The following is a 20,706-nucleotide window of genomic DNA, read 5'->3' as shown; positions in this document are numbered from 1 at the left end:
ATCTATTATTGAGAACCTGAACAAAGTATAATATAAATCAATTGGGACGTTTAATGTTAAGGTGATTTAGTCACAGTGGCTGATATTCACTTTTAGGTAGTTGGAAACAATACAGACCAGGATCGGGGTGTCAATCTGAATTACTGCTTAGCTTGTACTAGACGGGATTCCTCGATTATAGCCATACAGCTCGATCATTGTAAGAGTAAGTGTGAGGAAATTAAACATTGTGCACAGACGGATATCTTTGATAAACCACAGGCTCTACTCTTCCTACTACTGAAGAGGACAGGTTAGATGTATAGGGAGTGGCAGGATACCCAGACATAAACAATGGATCAGCCACCATGAATCACACTCGGCTCTTTCAAAGACTGACGATAAACAGAGAAGATTAAAGAAACCGATAAGTCGAGGTCTCCCCACAGTTATTCCCATTCCTTGTTATATAGATATTTAATTCCTATCAGCGTCATGGTTTGGCTACAATACATCACTGAAAGCAAGTGAACAGTTTCCAAGTGCTGACAAGGTTCCTTCCAAACAAAGGCAACACGCCAGCAGTTGAACGTTTTTTCCCCCCATCTACATAGAATATTATAGACAAACACAATCAAGGAACAGAATGGGTTACTGCCAGTGGAGGTCATTACTGTGACCTGTTGCTCATTACAGTCATACAGTATTTTTTTAACTATAGCTACAGCATTTCCATGCAAAAGTATAACTTGTTGCCAATCCGAAATAACCTGGTGATGTTTCTGCCAAACCCATCTGTCTTTCAGTTCTTCAGACGGTCCGACGCCCACCAATCAGAAAGGAGGACCGCTCTCAGTGCAGTACCCTCAGAAGTGTGACGGGAAAGAGCTGAAGATCTTAGTCCAGCCTGAGACCCAGCATAGAGCCCGCTACCTGACCGAGGGTAGCAGAGGGTCAGTCAAGGACCGCACTCAGCAGGGATTCCCCACTGTAAAGGTAAACTTTAAACCAATAATGCAGTTTCTAAATGTGTTAGTTATGGTTTAGATTTATATATATATATATATATATATATATATATATATACTCACAGAGCCTAGTCCCTCCATGCGCCAGAAGTGTACCTCCCAGCCCTGGCAGAGGAGTTCTGGAGTAGTTCCAACGGATTGTGTGCCCCTGGTTTTGCCCTAGTGGGACTGATTGAGGGTAGCTACTGGGACGTAAGTCGGGACTTGATCACTCCCGGCTGGGTCGCCTGAGAGTGAGGGGTATGATGCTGGTAGACCCGAAACCCTGATGACCTCATGATACATCACTGAGGATACGTCCCAGGTGCATCCATGCGATGTTTTTTAGTTATATGTATATATATATATATATATATATATATATATATATATATATATATATATATATATATATATATATATATATATATAAATTATATACACACACACAAATGTTCATTTGGCCCTTTGCCTCTCCTTCATCAAACGTCACCATCAACTAGCTTCAGGCTCATTGTTGCAGAACTGAGTAAACGTACTTAAGTTAGTCATTCAGTGAATGTTGGAGGTTGTGTAGAGACAGGTATGTGTTGAAACAGATCTGCCTGCAGGCATTTCTGCGTCATTAAAAATCTGGTGAGGCAACGCACTACCGCAATAATATAATACAAATAGTAGGTTGTTGTTAGTCATAAAATGTGGTCAGTAATTTTTCTTATCAGCATTTTAAGATCAGTATTCCAAATATTTATCTTATTTGTGTTTATCGTTCACCTTACATTTGTTTACGTTTTTATATATATATGTTAAATCTTTTTTTAACGCTGTAGATGTGTCAAATTATCATTTATTTTTAAATGATGTTATAAATCACAGTGCAGCCAACTGAGCCAAGTCCAAATAGCAGCGGAAATATTTTCTAGGTTAATAAGTTAATAAAAAACAAATATGATTCATAATTTTGGACATGTATAGGCCAAAAGTAAAACATATTGAATATAGCGGATCTACAGTATTTCTTTATTTGAAATTGAGGATACTAGGATGAAAGTAAGAGCTTACAATGTCACACGCAGCATGTCGTGAGCTTGTAGATCTGATATTTCCACTATTTATGTATGAAATAACATTTAAGTGGTCAATCATGATCATTGATATATTATAAATATAATTCATTTTCAAAATATTTTAAAAACACCGATTATTCAATCAATCCAAAAAGTTCATCAATAGAATAACCTCTTAGTAAATTAAGCAATATTACACTCGAAGGTGTTGTTTAACGTGATTATTTCCACGACAGTGATGCGGTCAGGAACGAGACAAGTCGAGTTCCTGAGTGGCAATAATCACGTTAACCCACTCCCTCGAGTGTAATATTGCAATTCTACAACAGTTACCCTTAAAACTAAGAAAATCGCTGATGACAGATGTAGTCACTACGACCACAAATGTCCCAAGAAACTAGCTAGCCTAGCCACCCAGTTTGCTAGCGCTCTGGGAGAACAGAGCAGCTGAATTCTTTGTTTTGATTAGGTGTTGAGTGGTGCTGGTTTAACCCACGGCTAGAAGGCTGTTTCAACCAATCAGATTGCTTCCTCGAAACGACCTGTGGTAGAATAATCAATATATGGCAGGCCTGATGTTTTCTAACGTGAGTTTCCCTGTCGTATACGCAGCTGGAGGGAATAAACGAGGCGGTGGCGTTGCAGGTGTTTGTGGGTAACGACGCTGGACGCGTGAAGCCTCACGGCTTCTACCAGGCCTGCAAGGTGACGGGACGGAACACCACGGCCTGCAAGGAGGTGGACGTGGAGGGCACGACCGTTATTGAGGTGTCCTTGGACCCCAGCACCAACATGACACTAGCGTATGTAGCTTTACTTTAATCCATTTAGGCCGGAGTTAAAAACATTCACTTTGAAAGAATATTAAAAGATTTGCGCCACATTTTAACGATTTAAAAAGAATAGCAGACCTACAAGCTTGTAGTGGCGCGCTATGAGCTTGTAGATCTGCACCAAAAGGGTGCCCATTTTGGGCGGGAGCCCCTTTTGGTGTTAGCATCATGTTATGCTTTAGCTATTGAAAAATAGCAGATCTACAAGCTACGAGCTTGTACATCTGCTATTTTTGAAAGAACAACTGACATAATAAGTAAGTTATTTATAGAGCACCTTTCACAGACAATTACAGTCACAAAGTGCTTTAACAACAATAAAATTTAAACAAGTCAAGAACTAAATCACTAATAAAGTAAGACAAAATAGAAAAGGTAGAGTAAAAATAAAGCAATCAACATTTAACATTTAACCAGGCCGGCTGTGGAAAGGCCTGTTTAAAAAGGTGAGTTTTTCAACTGTACTTTGAAAATGTCCACAGAATCCACAGTTCTTAGGTGGAGTGGGAGCTCATTCCATAGCCTAGGGGCAAAACCTGCAAAGGCTCCATCGCCTTTGGTTATTCGTTTTGTCTGAGGGACAACCAGCAAAGCCTGTGATGTGGATCTCATAGAAACATAGCTTTTTCAGAAAACTGTCAGGATGTAGAAGACATTTATAGAATCTAAATGGGTTAATGTACACGTACCGGGTGTTTCTTCTAGTCTGACTGAGCAAATCATTGCTGTCGGTCTAAAATGGGGGGTGAAAGTCACACTCCTGTGAAGTGAGGGGCGCTCTTATCATCATATGTCATCGTACATCATCACATTCCGGCCACTTACAATAATTGGTGTCCTCAATTTTCTGTCCTCACGTTTTATCCTCAATTCCGTGGTACACACAGACACAGAACGCTGGCTATAGCTGGCTCAAAAATAACCTGTGTTCCAAATCAAACCAATGTAGTTAGTCACAAGCGCTTGTTAATACTTTTCATTGGTTAGATATTCATGAACGCTACAGGCAAGAGGTTTAACTACCATCTTGGATCTACAAATCACATGTCATATAACAATGCACTGTATTTTTTCCACTTTTATGTAATATAATATAGGGCATTTATTTAGAGCTACAAGGTTTCTACCCAAGAGCGAAGAAATACAATAGTAGTTGATTTTTTTGCATTGTTGTTTCACAGACTAAACCACTACTTGGAGAGAGCCTGTTTGAATAATTGCTGTTAATTATTTAGAATGAACGTTTTGACGGCCACAACATGGCAAGTATTGAGACTGTGCTACGGTATAGAGCTGCGGTGTAGACCTCTCTCTTTCTAGGTCGTCCTCAGACGAGCCCTCCATCGTCGCTTCCAGTCATCTCGGTTCTCCATACATGGTGCTTTGCACTCTTGCGTAGTTCTTGAGTAAATCCACATATGTTAATGTGGGACGTGCTTCGTGACCGGCCCCCGTGTGTTGGTTCCCACAGCACTAGTTTGTTGGCTGGCAGCTCTTGGTGTCTTTGGCAGATGGAGAATTGTTTTACTTTCCATACTAACTGCGGTCTTCCTATGCAGAGTGGACTGTGTTAATGTTTCCATACTAACTGCGGTCTTCCTCTGCAGAGTGGACTGCATTGGGATGTTTCCATACTAACGTTGGTCTTCCTCTGCAGAGTGGACTGCATTGGGATGTTTCCATACTAACGTTGGTCTTCCTATGCAGAGTGGACTGCGTTGTAATGTTTCCATACTAACTGCGGTCTTCCTATGCAGAGTGGACTGTGTTGTAATGTTTCCATACTAACTGCGGTCTTCCTATGCAGAGTGGACTGTGTTAATGTTTCCATACTAACTGCGGTCTTCCTCTGCAGAGTGGACTGTGTTAATGTTTCCATACTAACGTTGGTCTTCCTATGCAGAGTGGACTGTGTTAATGTTTCCATACTAACGTTGGTCTTCCTATGCAGAATGGACTGTGTTAATGTTTCCATACTAACGTTGGTCTTCCTATGCAGAGTGGACTGTGTTAATGTTTCCATACTAACGTTGGTCTTCCTATGCAGAGTGGACTGTGTTAATGTTTCCATACTAACGTTGGTCTTCCTATGCAGAGTGGACTGTGTTAATGTTTCCATACTAACGTTGGTCTTCCTCTGCAGAGTGGACTGTGTTAATGTTTCCATACTAACGTTGGTCTTCCTATGCAGAGTGGACTGTGTTAATGTTTCCATACTAACGTTGGTCTTCCTCTGCAGAGTGGACTGTGTTAATGTTTCCATACTAACGTTGGTCTTCCTATGCAGAGTGGACTGTGTTAATGTTTCCATACTAACGTTGGTCTTCCTATGCAGAATGGACTGTGTTAATGTTTCCATACTAACGTTGGTCTTCCTCTGCAGAGTGGACTGTGTTAATGTTTCCATACTAACGTTGGTCTTCCTATGCAGAATGGACTGTGTTAATGTTTCCATACTAACGTTGGTCTTCCTCTGCAGAGTGGACTGTGTTAATGTTTCCATACTAACGTTGGTCTTCCTATGCAGAGTGGACTGTGTTAATGTTTCCATACTAACGTTGGTCTTCCTATGCAGAGTGGACTGTGTTAATGTTTCCATACTAACGTTGGTCTTCCTATGCAGAGTGGACTGCGTTGGGATGTTTCCATACTAACGTTGGTCTTCCTATGCAGAATGGACTGTGTTAATGTTTCCATACTAACGTTGGTCTTCCTATGCAGAGTGGACTGTGTTAATGTTTCCATACTAACGTTGGTCTTCCTATGCAGAGTGGACTGTGTTAATGTTTCCATACTAACGTTGGTCTTCCTATGCAGAGTGGACTGTGTTAATGTTTCCATACTAACGTTGGTCTTCCTATGCAGAATGGACTGTGTTAATGTTTCCATACTAACGTTGGTCTTCCTATGCAGAATGGACTGTGTTAATGTTTCCATACTAACGTTGGTCTTCCTATGCAGAATGGACTGTGTTAATGTTTCCATACTAACGTTGGTCTTCCTATGCAGAATGGACTGTGTTAATGTTTCCATACTAACGTTGGTCTTCCTATGCAGAATGGACTGTGTTAATGTTTCCATACTAACGTTGGTCTTCCTATGCAGAGTGGACTGTGTTAATGTTTCCATACTAACGTTGGTCTTCCTATGCAGAATGGACTGTGTTAATGTTTCCATACTAACGTTGGTCTTCCTATGCAGAATGGACTGTGTTAATGTTTCCATACTAACGTTGGTCTTCCTATGCAGAATGGACTGTGTTAATGTTTCCATACTAACGTTGGTCTTCCTATGCAGGGTGGACTGCGTCGGGATCCTGAAGCTCCGTAACGCCGACGTCGAGGCTCGCATCGGCGTGGCCGGCTCCAAGAAGAAGAGCACACGTGCTAGGCTGGTGTTCAGGGTCAACATCCCCCGTCCCGACGGATCACTGCTCACCTTACAAACCCCATCGTGTGCCATCCTCTGCAGTGAGTGCTTTTGTATTATTCAAGTAAAAATTATAAATATACCTGATTATGAATGCTAGCACAGACATTTCTGTTTACATACATTCTCACCTATGGTTTTGCTATAGTATGACAAAACAAACCATTTCAGAGTGGCAAAACGGATGGCTTACGAGTAACCTACTTTAGTTAATAATTGACAGCATAAATTGAACCATTTCCTTTGAAGCTAGAGGTCTCTCTTCTAATGTTTAATGTAGCCTCAGGTCAGGAGTCCATTGTCTTTTGATGTTTGTATTTGAAGACAATGTGTAAAGACACCCTTCAGGTTCAAGTGCTCCTCATAATAAAGTATAAGGTGTGGTCGCTCTCAAGAACAGGATAGACCGCTTAGGGCCACAAGAAAGTTTCGTTCGAAGTAGCGTTAGGAGAATTATATTGCAAAGGAGCGGGAAGGAAAGAAAGAGCTGTGTGGACTATTGTTTACCAGGCAACAGCAAGCAACCCAAGAAAATGTCTTTCTGTAAAATGTGAAATACAACGTGTGTGTGTGTGTGTGTGTGTGTGTGTGTGTGTGTGTGTGTGTGTGTGCGCGCTCTGTAACAGAGTGGTTTGCAATCTGTAGGGAAGACGAGGTCAGAAGGAGGAGCCGTGACATGTTTATACAAACATTTGTCTTTTGTAAGGCTGTGGGAACGGGTTGAGTCCTATAAAAACACCTGCTCTTTGTCGGTTCGTCTTTAACGATGATCTGACGGTAAAAGAAAATAAACTCAACCAGTTGAGTTTACACTGTAGCCTATTGTTAAATGTGTAAAAGTGTGCGTAGTGAACGTCTTAGTTATTGTTCTTCAACATTAAAAAAGACACCAATCAACCACCCGATCAATCAATGTCACAAAAATGTAAATAATGATCCTTTTATATCCTATTATAGACCACCAAACCCATTGGTAATAATTGATTATGTGGTCTTATTTGTTTTGAAGTACCTTAGCTCTAAACCGTCATAAAGTTTGGTGTTCGAGACAATAGGACAGTTAATGTTTAAAATCACCTTCAAATAGTATCTAGAATCCTGTGCTCACCAAGCCCTTGTAGATTTTGTATTTTCACCGAAGGACACCGTCATTCAACAAATCAATTAGGCTGAAGAAGTAGCAAATAATAGCCCCCCCCAGCGTTATTTAATACGGGTGGGTATTTGCAGTAGAGCTACTATTTGGAAATATACTGTATTTACTAGTCTGATAAAGTTGAATTGATCTTACATCGTTGTTGTTATGCCTTGTTTGTGTATTGTGTGTGATTTAATTGTGCAACCCAACACACATTTTATTATTGCTTGTCACTCACATTTTATTGCAAACAAAGTAAACATACTTAGTTTCCCGAATGTGCCTTCCAAGAAATCACAAGGTAGATTTAAGAATTTAAGTCAAGTTTTGTTTCCGTTGGCAATCCTGAGAAGGAGCAGTGCCCCCCCCCCCCCCCTTGAAATGGCAAGAATAGAAAAGCAGAATTTGCGGTCTTCTAAATCTAAACTGCTTAATTTTGCCGTTTCTACAGCCCAGCCTGCAGGCGTGCCCGAGATCCTTAAGAAGTCACTCCACACCTGCTCAGTGAGGGGCGGAGACGAGGTCTTCATCATTGGCAAGAACTTTCTCAAAGACACCAAAGTCATATTTCAGGAGAACGTTTCCGGTAAGAAATCAGTTTTTGTTTGTAGAAATATACACATGTTCCATTCTTAATTATCTACAGTATGCTCTCCAACTAACACTGCATCTCACTGCCCTCCAGATGAGCAATCGTGGAAGGTAGAAGCTGAAATTGACATGGAGCTGTTTCACCAGGTAAGACTTGAATGTTTAGTTTTTGTTTTCGCTCCAGCGGATTAATACTGTTGACTATGGACGTGATTACTGTAGATAGAAGTAGCCCGTTCAGATTTGTATGGGGATTAGATGTAATCATCTTAAATGGCTGCTTGTTCAAAGGTTTGAGTGGGCTCATTGTGTTGTGACCTAATTACTCTGAGCCACAGACGCTAGGGCGAGTGTGTCTCAATAGCCTTTTTAAAACCTTTGGCCTTGTGAACAGAAGGGTCAGAAGAAGGTGACTGCATGATAATTATGTCTAAAGCATTAGCTGACTATAATGACATTATTTACAATGATTAATTGACATAATTGTTATCAGTCATCAGACATTTTACTCATTAGTCAAATGTATGAGGTTCTTACTGTACAGCTATGTATGTCTAGAAAGTGTATTTTATGTTTGTCTTGTCTATCTTTGTTTAAAGCTGCAATCAAACTTTTTTAGTGAATATAACTTTATTGTATTTTGACCCATCTGTATGGTAGAGTGTGGTAACACAATATGACTAACACAAGTGCAGTAGTATTGTATTAACACACTCTACCGTACTCCCCTGCTCGTCTATTGAGAGATGTAGATCCCATGGTCAGGTTAGGACCACTATAGTTGCCATTGCCAAGTGGTATTGCATGAAACTAAAAACACAATATACGGTGTATTCCGGAAGCCCCAAAGGGAATCTTCATCTGCATTAGCTCAGCAATAGAACTGTCGGTGCTCACCCAGGATTGGATCCCAGGCAGGACATGAAAGTTGCAAGATTGCATCCTGTAATGACGATCCATTGAGTTGTCATTACCTGCCTATGCCAATTATTTTCATTCGTCCAAAAAAGAATGCTGACCTGATTGAGTTCTTTACTTATACAAACAGTATATTACATAGTACAGTACATATCGTCCGTCCATGTTGGGTGGAAACCATGTATGTCCAAAACTGTTTTTCAGGAAATAGAAACGCAAATTTTCAGAACTACCGGTAGTGATAATGGCAGATCTAGAGCTTGTAGACTGGCTAATTTCACTACTTTAGGTAGACACTCTTGTGTGGCGTTACTGTAAATGACAAAAAGTGTCCATTCTTGTTGGACTGTAACTATATTCATGTTGATTACCCCCGCAGAATCACTTGGTAGTAAAGGTTCCATCTTACCATAACCAAGCCGCCACATCTGCAGTGTGTGTGGGGATTTATGTGGTGACGAATGCTGGAAGATCCCATGATGTGCAACCTTTCACCTATACTCCAGATCCAGGTTGGCAGTAGTTTGTCATTTATTGTGAAATTTGGTTATTGGTTTCTGAAATGTAAATGTCATAATCTATTCAAAATATTTCAGTCAGACAACTCTTCAAGAATTAATTTAGAATATATATTTATTGAGCATAATTGAGCATAGATATATTATGAAGCATAGTTTGGTGTCAGGGTTATGTCTCCATTCATTCCCTGTAGTATGACATTTTTGAGTGGTGCAACCACTCCAAGGAACAGCAATGTCCGTGTTCAACTATGTGTGTCTGTGTTGGTTAATGAGCACCAGTATATGACTATGAGTACCAGTAGGGGCGCTGTTGTGCCAGAAACAGAGAGAGGGATAGTGCTGCACTGTTGCCTGCTAATGAGAGAGAGAGGGGGGGGGGGGTTGCACCACTCAGTTCACACGGGTGTGATTGTTTTTAGTTAAGATAGAAGCCAAATAGAATTAGGCTACAGATAATTAATTAAGACCCACCGGGGGATCTAGAAACAGAGCCAACAGGTGGATGCTGGGGAGGTGGTGGGATTTGAAAAACGTCACGAGCAGCAGGTTTAACAGCGAGGCAGGGAGGCAGCGACGCACGTCTGCACAGCAGGATAGAGAAGCCAGGAATTAGCAGGTAGGCAGAGACGTTTAGATAGCCGTTCTGATCAGGCAGAGAGTGCATGTGACTAGCAGTGTTGTTTTCGTCGACTAAAACTAAGACGAAAAATGTTCGTCGACTACCTTTTTTCACTGACTAAAACTAAATAAAAACGAATCTATGATGACTAAAACTAAGACTAAATATACTGACAATTTCGTCAACAAATAAAAACTAGACTAAAATGTTAGGAAGGGACTAGTGGACAAGAGATCCATTTTTATGCTGCGACGCGTTGTATAGATTGTATATCTGCTATTTTCAGCATGCAACCAAAGTGTAAAATATGTCATTACAACGACATCAAGGCCTGTCTCAAAACACATTTTACTGTAGATTTAGTCGACTAAAATCGTATGACATTTAGTAGACTAAAACTAGACTAAACACTAGAACATTCCAGGTGACTAAAATGTGACTAGAACTAAGTGAAAACTATTCAAGAGACTATGACTAAAACTAAAATAGAAATTTGCTGCACAAAAACAACACTGGTGACTAGTCACCTGATCGGGTAGGCACGCTCACTATTTGTCTGCCTGAACTAGCTACGCAGGCTGCTGCGCATCATAAAGTGTTCCTACTGTATGTCCATTTGTTAGTAGCTTAATGTTACGCAGGCTGCGCATCATTAAGTGTTCCTATGTCCATTTGTTAGTAGCTTAATGTTACGCAGGCTGCGCATCATTAAGTGTTCCTATGTCCATTTGTTAGTAGCTTAATGTTACGCAGGCTGCGCATCATAAAGTGTTCCTACTGTATGTCCATTTGTTAGTAGCTTAATGTTACGCAGGCTGCGCATCATTAAGTGTTCCTATGTCCATTTGTTAGTAGCTTAATGTTACGCAGGCTGCGCATCATAAAGTGTTCCTATGTCCATTTGTTAGTACCGGTAGCTTAATGTTTCAGTCTTGTTCACTTGGCTCATGAGTCGTGACTCGTGACTGTAGTCAACCAACAAGACATGGTGCTTAAATTGTCCATTAAGTGGACAATGCAAAAGGGAAGAGCTGTACAATCCTAATTGATTTTCCATTTTATTTGTTTTCTGATTTGTGAAAACATAGTGGAAAACACATACTGTACATTCCATTTAGATTCTACAAAACGCTGTCTGAAACCAAACCTACGTTTTCTGAAAACCTTCAAATGCTTATTCAAAATGTAAACATTTTAAAAAGCAGTGTGTGCCTGTCCACAATGTAGTATCTTGAGCGAATTAAGCGAATAATTGAAAGACCCATGGGATTGATTCATTGGTTAATTCCACCTTAACCCATTTAGGACTCTACATACTGATTTTTTTCAAATGTTAATTCAAAAATTACAAAAATGTTATGCTGCCAATATACTGTACACAGCAACAAGAACCCCAAAAGGTGTTCCCGTTCTGAAGGGGTTTAACTAAATGTTTTAATTACTTTTCATATTTGCACAACCAAAACATTCAAAAAGGGGGGGCTACTAATGTTACATTAAAAGTTACTCAACAACGCCATCTACAGTACAATAGGAGTCTTGGCCCCTGAACCACCTCAACTCAGGCACAGTGCGTTTTCTCCCATTACTTGTATTTGTGCTTTGGGCATGTTAACAATAGAGTTAAAACATAATGATGAAGATAATGAAGGTGTTGACAATCTACCTAAATAAATCACACAAATTGTTGATATGATACCAGACTTGTTCAAGTTCTTTACACAATAGTGATTGTTTTTATTATTCTTTTGTTCTACAGTCAAAGCAGATGTTTCTGTGAAGAAAGAGACTTCCTCTGCAGGGAATCCCTGTTCCTACGATGAAGGAATTAAAGGTGCTTTTTGTTTTTCCATTATTGTTGTCGTTCAGTGCACTACTGTACATACATGATGGTTGATGATGGATATTGTTCACTGGATACCATGATTGTTACTGTCACACTAGAGCTTTAATTCGGCCTAACATTTGAGCCTGATTTGGCCCTATAGCCTGGCCCGAAGCCCAATAAATGTGACAATCTGGACCTGGCCTGGCAAAGTATAGCAGCCTTTTATGGCAAACAGTCTATGGACCTTCACATATTTATAAAAAAAATAAAAATAAAATAAAAATAAAATCATAGTTGATACTTGATACAGGCACGTGGTAATCCACACTGTCCACACAGTAGTAGAAAACATTTTGCCTCCTGAAAGACTGTTGACTGCTTTATTTACTGTAGCCTGAGGCTAGGCTACTAGCCTCCAACACTGTCTTCGTCAGGGAATTCCTGACAAAGACCCGGAGGGGTTGAAATGTTGCATCTTCCTCAAATAAAAAGCTTGGAGCTCAAGAGACCAGTGTGCGAAACCTCTTCTCTTCATGCCTGTTTATTTAAAAAAAATCACACCTGTGTGAACCGAGTGGTGCAACTCCCCCCTCCCCCCCCCCCCTCTCTCTCTCTCATTAGCAGGCAACAGTGCAGCACTGTCTCTCTCTCTCTGTTTCTGGCAAACAGCGCCCCTACTGGTACTCAAACTGGTGCTCATTAACCAACACATAGGTCGGTGAACACATAGGTGAACATCACGGACATTGCTGTTCCTTGGAGTGGTTGCACCACTCAAAAAATCTATTACTAGTTGGCACTAAGACAGCATGTCCGCAATTTACATCGACGACAACATTGAACATTGACATGTCAGGTTCCCCTGTCGCATCAATGTTCCCGGTAGTCCCACATCCCGTGTCAAACGCGGCTGTAGATTTAGCTCAACTCGTCACCATATTACATCCTGAGACCTAAGAATGCGTAGTGCAGACTGGATAAGATGCATGCGAATGGAGTCGGTTATTATAAGTCGTCTGAAATATATTCTTTGTGTTGCTCCTGCAGCTCTAGATAGTGCCTTGATGACTCCAATGATGCCTCTGGTGAAACAAGAAGAGGTCACTCCAATGGACATCTCCCACAACCTCCAAGTGTTCAAGGTGTTAATGCTTTCTTACCTACAATAGTTCATTAATTTGGCCTGTCAGTAAGAGTGTTTCCGGAGATATAGTGATTCAACATAACATATTATGTGTTGATAATGTAATGATTAACCTGTTTTGTTTTATACCCTGTAGACCGCTGAGGCTAACAGTAGGTCGTTCTCCAGCAACCTTCCACCGTCTGCAGGCGACTCAGAGAAGGTTCAGCCTGCAGTCTTTACCAACACAGAGCCGCTCAGCACCATCCAGAAACAGGACATAGCCGCTACAAACCCTTTCCCTGTATCTGCAGACCCCCTGCTCCAGCAAGGCTCTCAGCAGTTCCTCCTGGAACCCAGAGATGGCCTTGTGGTACAGGAGAGAATAGGTGGTAACACCGGGGCTTTTGGGAGGCTCTGTGGGGAACCTGGTTCCCAGCAGCATCAGCTGCCAATGTTCCCTCCAGACGAAGTGGCCCAGTTGGAGCAAGCAGTGAGGCAACTTCACCCCGAAGACTTCTGCAGCCTCCCGCTACAGACAGACAACTCTTTGGCTAAACAGCAGCAATGTCAGCAACACATACAACAGCAACAGCATATACAAAAACAACAGATTCAGCAACAGCAACAACAACAAATTCAGCAACAACAAATTCAACAACAGCAGCAGCAGCAACAACAAATTCAACAACAGCAAATTCAACAGCAGCAACAACAACAACAACAACAACAAATTCAGAAAATTCAACAACAACAGCAACAACAACAACAACAAATTCAGCAACAACAAATTCAGCAACAGCAAATTCAACAGCAACAACAACAGCAGCAGGTTTTGGATAACCTACAAAATCAGATATTTCAGTCACAGATCCCCATGCAGTGTGGCTTGTTCCAGGGGGCTTCGCAGGCTGACAATGCAGAACAGCAGGGTTCATCGCAAAGCTTGGTGTCAAACAGGGGTTCCCTTTTCCAACAGCAAAAACAGCAGCATCAGCAAGCGGCTCTCTTTCAGCAGGAGATCCTTTCTATTCAGACAACCTTTCTCCAGCAGACGCCCTCACACACTTCCCCACCCCTTTTCCACAGTCCCAGTTCCTTGACGGAGGCACGAGATCCACAGGGAACTCTGTTTCACCCTCAGAAAACTTCTCACGCTCAAGAGCAAGTTCAGGCTGCCCTCTACCAGAATCTCTCTCCTGAGCAACAGCCCTCCACCCCGAGCCTTTTCCTCCCTCCGACATCTCAGCTTACAACCAACAGCAGTCAGCAGCAGCAGCTAGCCTTCCTCAGTGCTCTACAACCCCCTGCACCCGAGGCACAGTCTGTGTTCCAGGCTCAAACCCAGATGTCCCCCATTCAGCAAGGAACTCCCATGGAACAACATCAGCCCTCCCAGCCTCAGCCCCTGTCTGTGTTCCAGGCTCAAACCCAGATGTCCCCCATTCAGCAAGGAACTCCCATGGAACAACATCAGCCCTCCCAGCCTCAGCCCCTGGCACAGCCACCCCAACAAGCCCCCCTTTTTCAAAGCATCTCCCCCCACTCGTCTGCAAACAGCCTCTCTCAGAGCCAGCAACAGCAGGCCGGCCTGTTGTTCCACAGCAGTCCCCTGTCCAGTCCACAGGACCAGTCCACAGGCCTCCTTTTCAGCAGGCAGGGACAAATCCCCCCCATCAGCCTAGCTTCTCAAGAGCCGCCGAACCCTGCTATGCTCTTTTCCCAGGCCGGCATGGTGACAGACCGGCAGCAGCAGGACCGCTCGGAGCCCATGGCGTTAGGAAACCCTGCAGAACCTCAACGTCAGCAGGGCCTGTTCCAGGAGCAACAGCCCATGCAGCTGGGCCGCAGCTCAAACAACGGGCAGGAGCAGCCCTCTGTCGCCCTCTTCATGTCTCAGTCCAACATGGCTACCTTACAGGGAGGAATGGCTGCTCAAGAGCTGCCCCAGACTACCATCTTCACCACGCAGAACGGCCTCCAGGCGTCCACCTCGTCCCCGGTGCAGCAGCAGCCAGGCTCCATGTTTCAAACAGCTGTCAACGGAACCATTAGTCAGCCCAACCAGTCTCAGCAACCTGGTCTCTTCCTGTTTGGAATTCAGAACGGTAAAAACAGCTGAAATACATTATTTTATTTTTTATTCTCAATTAAAGTCCAAAAGAAGGCCTCACGATGAACTAGATTCACATATGAATGACCACGCACGCACCCACCAACGCACATTTTTTTTAAATGCATTTCAAACAGTGGTGGCCCTTTAGGGTTTCTGAACCGATTGTTACTAATGTTCTTTGTCCACTCCTTCCAGAGTGCAGCCAGATGATGAACACGACTGGAACCACACTCTCGGATCAGATTATAGCTATCAGCCAGTCTGGGCAGAACCAGAGGGAGAGTGACGCACGCATCCAGAACCTTCTCAGTCAGTCGTTGTCCGATGCCGGGTCCATGCAGAACAGCATGACAGCGTCCGAAAATATGGAGAAGATTGACGACCTGTTGGTTAGCCTGCAGGGCAGCAACCTAACCCGGTCCTACTAACCATCATAGAGTACAGGTGAGGTGATACACATTTTATGTTTTATCACGTTAAACCACTTAAGCCCTATTTTACAGTTTCGTCATGATGTGTCACAGGGCAAAAATAACCAATAGCCAATCTACAGCTCACAACGTGTCTCATATCACAGTACGTTGTGAGCTTCATCTGCTACTTTGGAAATATTTAGAAACCTTTTACCGTTAAGGACATGCCCAAAATCGGGATGCCAGATGCCATTATTCCCTTTGTTGACAGTGGTGCACAGAAAACCGATTCTGATTTTCACTGTGAAATATCCCTGCAGTAGTTATGATCTAGGTACCGTAATTTCCGGACTATAAGCCGCTACTTTTCCCCCATGCTTTGAACCCTGCGGCCTATACAACGGTGTGGCTAATCTATGGATTTTTTACAGCTAACGGCCACTAGTGGACTTCTTCTTTTTTTTTAATAATTTTTATCCCACGATTTTGTAACCCATTTTTCCCCCTTGTGTCAATTATCTAATGTGATCCTGGGCTCTAGTCTACACACCCTCCGCCAACCTAGTCCCCATATATCCCCATATACTGTATATATATCCCCATCCATATATAACTCATGCTTCTCTAGGGGACCTTCTAAATCTATCTCTATGGCTGGCTATGGCCTCTATGCGGCTTATAGTCCAGTGCGGCTTGTATCTGTACACATTTGTTTTTTCCCCTAAATGTAGCTGGTGCGGCTTATATTCAGGTGCGCTTTATAGTCCGGACATTACGGTGTATGTTTATGCCCTGCTAACATAGCCTCGCTTTGCGATACTGCTAACATGTGAACTGCTCTTATTTAGGAACGGTGAAGATTATCTTGGATGCAGGAGGACGTTGAAGGGTGAATGAACTTATGTGTGGCTGTCCCTGAGGACTTTCTTTTCAAAGGACAGCCTTCACGAAGATATGTCATCGTGGAATGGATTATATCATTTGGAAAAAGGCAAATATACAGACAATGAAATTTATATTTTTGTCTACAAATTTTTACTCAATGTTTGTAATGTTCTTACAGCTGTTTTATTAGAATGAAGCAGATCACCTCCAGCTGTGAGTGAAACATCTGAAAATGATTGACGATTATTTCATCGTAGTCATATTTTGTAATATGGTTTAGACATAGCTGTTGGTGCAAGTTAGCATATCATTCTATCTTCTCCAGTACTAGACTGTGTCGGCTTGCTACGTACTGTTTAGAACACATTCTCCTTTTTATATCTTAACAACGCATTGAGTATTTTAGGTAAGTTAGAGGGTATCAATATAGGACAGGCAGGCGGAGAATCTATTTTTTAATGTTTTCATTCAGCACTTTATGATGCTCTATATTGTGACCTGTTACTTATAGGGGGTAACAGCTCCACCAGAGGAATTATTTTTCACAGTTGCCTCTTTTCCTCAATGTTTACAAAGGAAAGGAATCTACTTATGGTGACAACAGTCGGCTTAAGTACAGTGAGTTTTCCCCTGGAAAATATCTAATGGATCCATATCTTTAAGTCATTCTCCATACATTTATTCAATTATATCCATTCAGAAGTACATGAAGCTCTCCTACGCTGTAAAATCCTTATGGGTCCATTTTTACTTTTAAATGTAGGGTTTTTGTTTTGTTTGCTGCTCTTCACTCTTTTTTTATTTAATCTTTTAAATTTTAATCTCATGAGATAACTTCACATCATTGGCAGCCATTCTACTATACTGTAGAAAGTTATACCGTAGTATATTTTTACTATTATGGATATAGTTCTCCCTAAAAAAAAACTCCCAATTGTGATCTGAATGAGAATGAATGTGAATCAAGAGTGGAGAAGAAATTGTTTAGCAAACTCTCGACTAAATATTGGTGTTTTCTCACTTTGTGTTCATGCACACCTCATCAACTGTACTGTGTATGCGTGTCCTGTGCGCATGGTGCGAGTGTGTGTATTGTTTTTGTAATGAATAGTATATAGATTGTGTTTTCATGTAATGCGTCAGGAACGCATTTAAACTGGAATAGTATTCATAGACTAGCTGGAGTTATCCAACTGTAACAATGTGATAGAATTAGTGAATGTTGCCATGTAATGGAGAGGCAGCTGTTTCTTTGGCTGCATCCATTTTCTGTTGTTTTGTGTTGTCCAGGTTGGTGTTACATGCAGGAATAGAGCCCATCATACATACATACAGTATACAAGTTTTTAATTCTTATATTGTACAGTAGAATACAGCATTTTCTCATTTTTGGCCAATGGAGGTCAACTCAGGACCCAAGTTTGTCTCAAGTCTTGCTTCATTTTCATCCTGATGAAAGCCCAGCAGTCGACTCTCAAGGCTCAGATGGGTTGTTAGTTTGTTGTTTGCGACTTGCCATATTATGATGACAGGGAAAAGTAACTGCAATTTATAGATACATTTGTTCTGTTTTTTTTTTGTCTGCATGAAAATCTGAAAACCTGCTGCCAAATTTAACTTTCTTTCTATGAACAAGGGGCTGGTCTCTGATGACAAGAAGAGCTCAGTTAAATGCTACTTTTCTTATCTTGTTGTCTGTGTACTGTACTTTATATTAGAATAAATTCTTAACACCATTACATTTTATGGACATTTGTATAATCCTCTTGGTAATGTGATTGGTAGGGGCTAAAGGGAACCTACTCTTGAAGGCAACCTCAAGCCCAAGTTATACTTAAATATTATACACACACACACACACACACACACACTGAGCACACACAAGCTTATACAATAGATCAGCTATTTTCGGTCAGACGCTGCGTACGACGGGGCGTAAATTAGGCCTTGCTTTGGAGAAAAGAGCTGACTGTGATTGGCTTTCTTCATGTGAAACACCAGATATTATGTTTCAGATGTATCTTTTTCCCTATTTAAATCAGATTTAAAATGTTTTCTCTTTTTTTATTGGTTTATTATACCTGTACTTATTTCTTAGACCATTTTCAAATGATATGTAATTTATTTTTTTGTGTTGGGTAAATTGTGTCCAAGAATCATACTGGTGCTCAAATTAATCATTGGATTTTGTCCCACACCACCTCTTGAAACGGCAATAGGCTTTCTGTGATTGTGATGTTTTGAATTGGGTTTGAAAAGTGATATGTACAACATTAACATTATTAATATGTACATTCCTATGTATTGTTTTCCCCTTCTGATTTGGGCACAGACGGATTGGAACATTGTCGATAATACATCACTTCAAACTTTACAAACTTCTAAATTGCGATAAACCATACAAAGGGTAAAACCCCATCAATGCACACTATAATTAGCTTATAACATATCCTTCAAAAAGGACCAATTAGTTACATTATTTTAAAGTTGTATTTACTGTATATCGTTTACAGTAGAGCTGTAGATATATCTCACCTAGGCATGGAATGTTTTTTTTTTATTGCACAGTGGAGGTATTACAAAGTATTCACACCGAGGAAAATTGTATCTTCTAAAATTAGACTTGCGTTTCTGTAAAAAAAAAAGTTATTACTGTACATGTCCAACAAATCTGATATTCATAATTAAGGTCAGTTGTATGACTGGGAGAAATTCCCCCCTTTTTTTCTTTCTGGTTTTTTTACTGTTATGTTAAATCATAATAAATGACACTGAAATCTATAGTGTTACTAATATTATTACATTTTTCAGAATTCAGAATTGCTGAAGTGTCCTTTAAGAGTAATTCAAGCACTTTCTGTTATCTGAGTTTGGACAAAGATTAAGTTAATGGACTCGCCACCCCTTATCCCTTAACGTATTTGCCATTTTCTACTATTCTGAAAAACATTTTAAAATCGTTCAACTAGCCGATCTACATCGAGACATTGTGAGCTTGTAGATCGGCTATTTGAACTATTTTAAAAGGTTTTTTTAAATAGTTCAAAATGTCAAATTAGTTTAGGGATAAGGGTTAAGGGGTGGTGCAAGATACTGTATAGCCCCAAGCCTTAAACATTCTCTCTTTAAGTGATGATTGGCATTCTCTAATGTGAATTAGATGTAATTGCACTTGGGAGAAACCAGTGAGTGATGACTCCAGTCAAATATATTTTAGAAGTGTTATAGAGATTCCGACAATTAAAAATGAATGTGCCTTGAGAAACATTTTTAATAGACAACATGTTTCTATTACCATTGTTGCCTAATGTATTTAAATCACAGTGAAGATTAGCCCTCTATAAATATTATGATGGAAGCCATAAAATGCATTGAGTGTGCATTCAAAAAAACAAAACAAAAAATGATGATAAATGTAGTGCTGTACAATTGGTTTGTTTATACTGAAGTATCCATTGCATTCATGTTGTATAATGTAGATGCAGCTGATTTATTTTTCTGAAACTGCTATGCAGCTAATAGTATACAACAGATGTACACTCCTGTGCAAAGTCACTTGAATATTAAATCATTTAAAATTGTATCACCAGTTTCACCACCTTACAGTAATTTAATTACTTTCAATTTGATCCGCGATATTTGCTCTTCTGTAGAATAAACTAATTTGCAGTTTATATTTACAGTATTAAAAAGGCATACGCCACTGTAGGTCAGTAGCCTAATACCTGAACTCTACTCAATACCCCCCTTCCCCCCATACCTTTTTTTTTATGACAGCTTCAAGGGCTTTCCACACTAAGAATGATAATTATACCGATAATGATTTGAGCCTCCAATAAGCAATTAAGTAAACATGTTGAACATGAGTGATGTGTTGTAGTTGTAGGTTACAGTATGCGAGTTGTGTAAACATGTTACGCACACTTGTTTTTAGAGCTCCACAGTAGACTTACTTGGCAAAAACATCTGCAAACATCTGCAACATGTGCACACAATCCTCTCTGTGCTGTGTTGCACATGCACATCACATGAGTGATGTGTTCTGTAAAGTAAACATATTGAACATAGCCTAGTCTACTGTGTGTTGAATGTGACTGATGTGTTGTTGTAGGAGGCCATGGTGTTGTATGTGAGTGATATGTTGTTCAGTAAACATATTGAACGTGATTGATGAGTTGTTGGCTACGTGAGTGGTTTGTACGTGAGATATGTGTTCACTGTTCAGTAGGCTAAACATGT

General features: G+C 40.8%; 1 protein-coding gene across 5 annotated transcripts in view; it reads left to right on the top strand.

Annotated features, from left to right (window-relative positions):
• The window catches only part of nfat5b (nuclear factor of activated T cells 5b), a 43,887-nt gene extending 25,684 nt beyond the window's left edge, over positions 1 to 18,203 (top strand). For all 5 annotated transcript variants that reach the window (XM_080760795.1, XM_080760794.1, XM_080760796.1 and 2 more), the window contains 11 exons: positions 786 to 975; positions 2,666 to 2,856; positions 6,184 to 6,356; positions 7,905 to 8,039; positions 8,139 to 8,191; positions 9,342 to 9,474; positions 11,862 to 11,936; positions 12,978 to 13,072; positions 13,211 to 15,161; positions 15,365 to 15,613; positions 16,431 to 18,203. In XM_080760795.1, the coding sequence (XP_080616921.1) occupies positions 786 to 975; positions 2,666 to 2,856; positions 6,184 to 6,356; positions 7,905 to 8,039; positions 8,139 to 8,191; positions 9,342 to 9,474; positions 11,862 to 11,936; positions 12,978 to 13,072; positions 13,211 to 15,161; positions 15,365 to 15,597 (3,229 nt within the window). In that variant the 3' untranslated portion in view covers positions 15,598 to 15,613; positions 16,431 to 18,203. The remainder of the gene's footprint in view (positions 1 to 785; positions 976 to 2,665; positions 2,857 to 6,183; positions 6,357 to 7,904; positions 8,040 to 8,138; positions 8,192 to 9,341; positions 9,475 to 11,861; positions 11,937 to 12,977; positions 13,073 to 13,210; positions 15,162 to 15,364; positions 15,614 to 16,430) is intronic.
• Positions 18,204 to 20,706: the final 2,503 nt, after the last annotated feature.

The sequence above is a fragment of the Protomyctophum bolini genome (assembly GCF_963924005.1).
Source record: "Protomyctophum bolini genome assembly, chromosome: 1".
NCBI classification, from domain to species: Eukaryota; Metazoa; Chordata; class Actinopteri; order Myctophiformes; family Myctophidae; genus Protomyctophum; species Protomyctophum bolini.
This window is presented reverse-complemented; position numbering and strand designations above follow the sequence as displayed.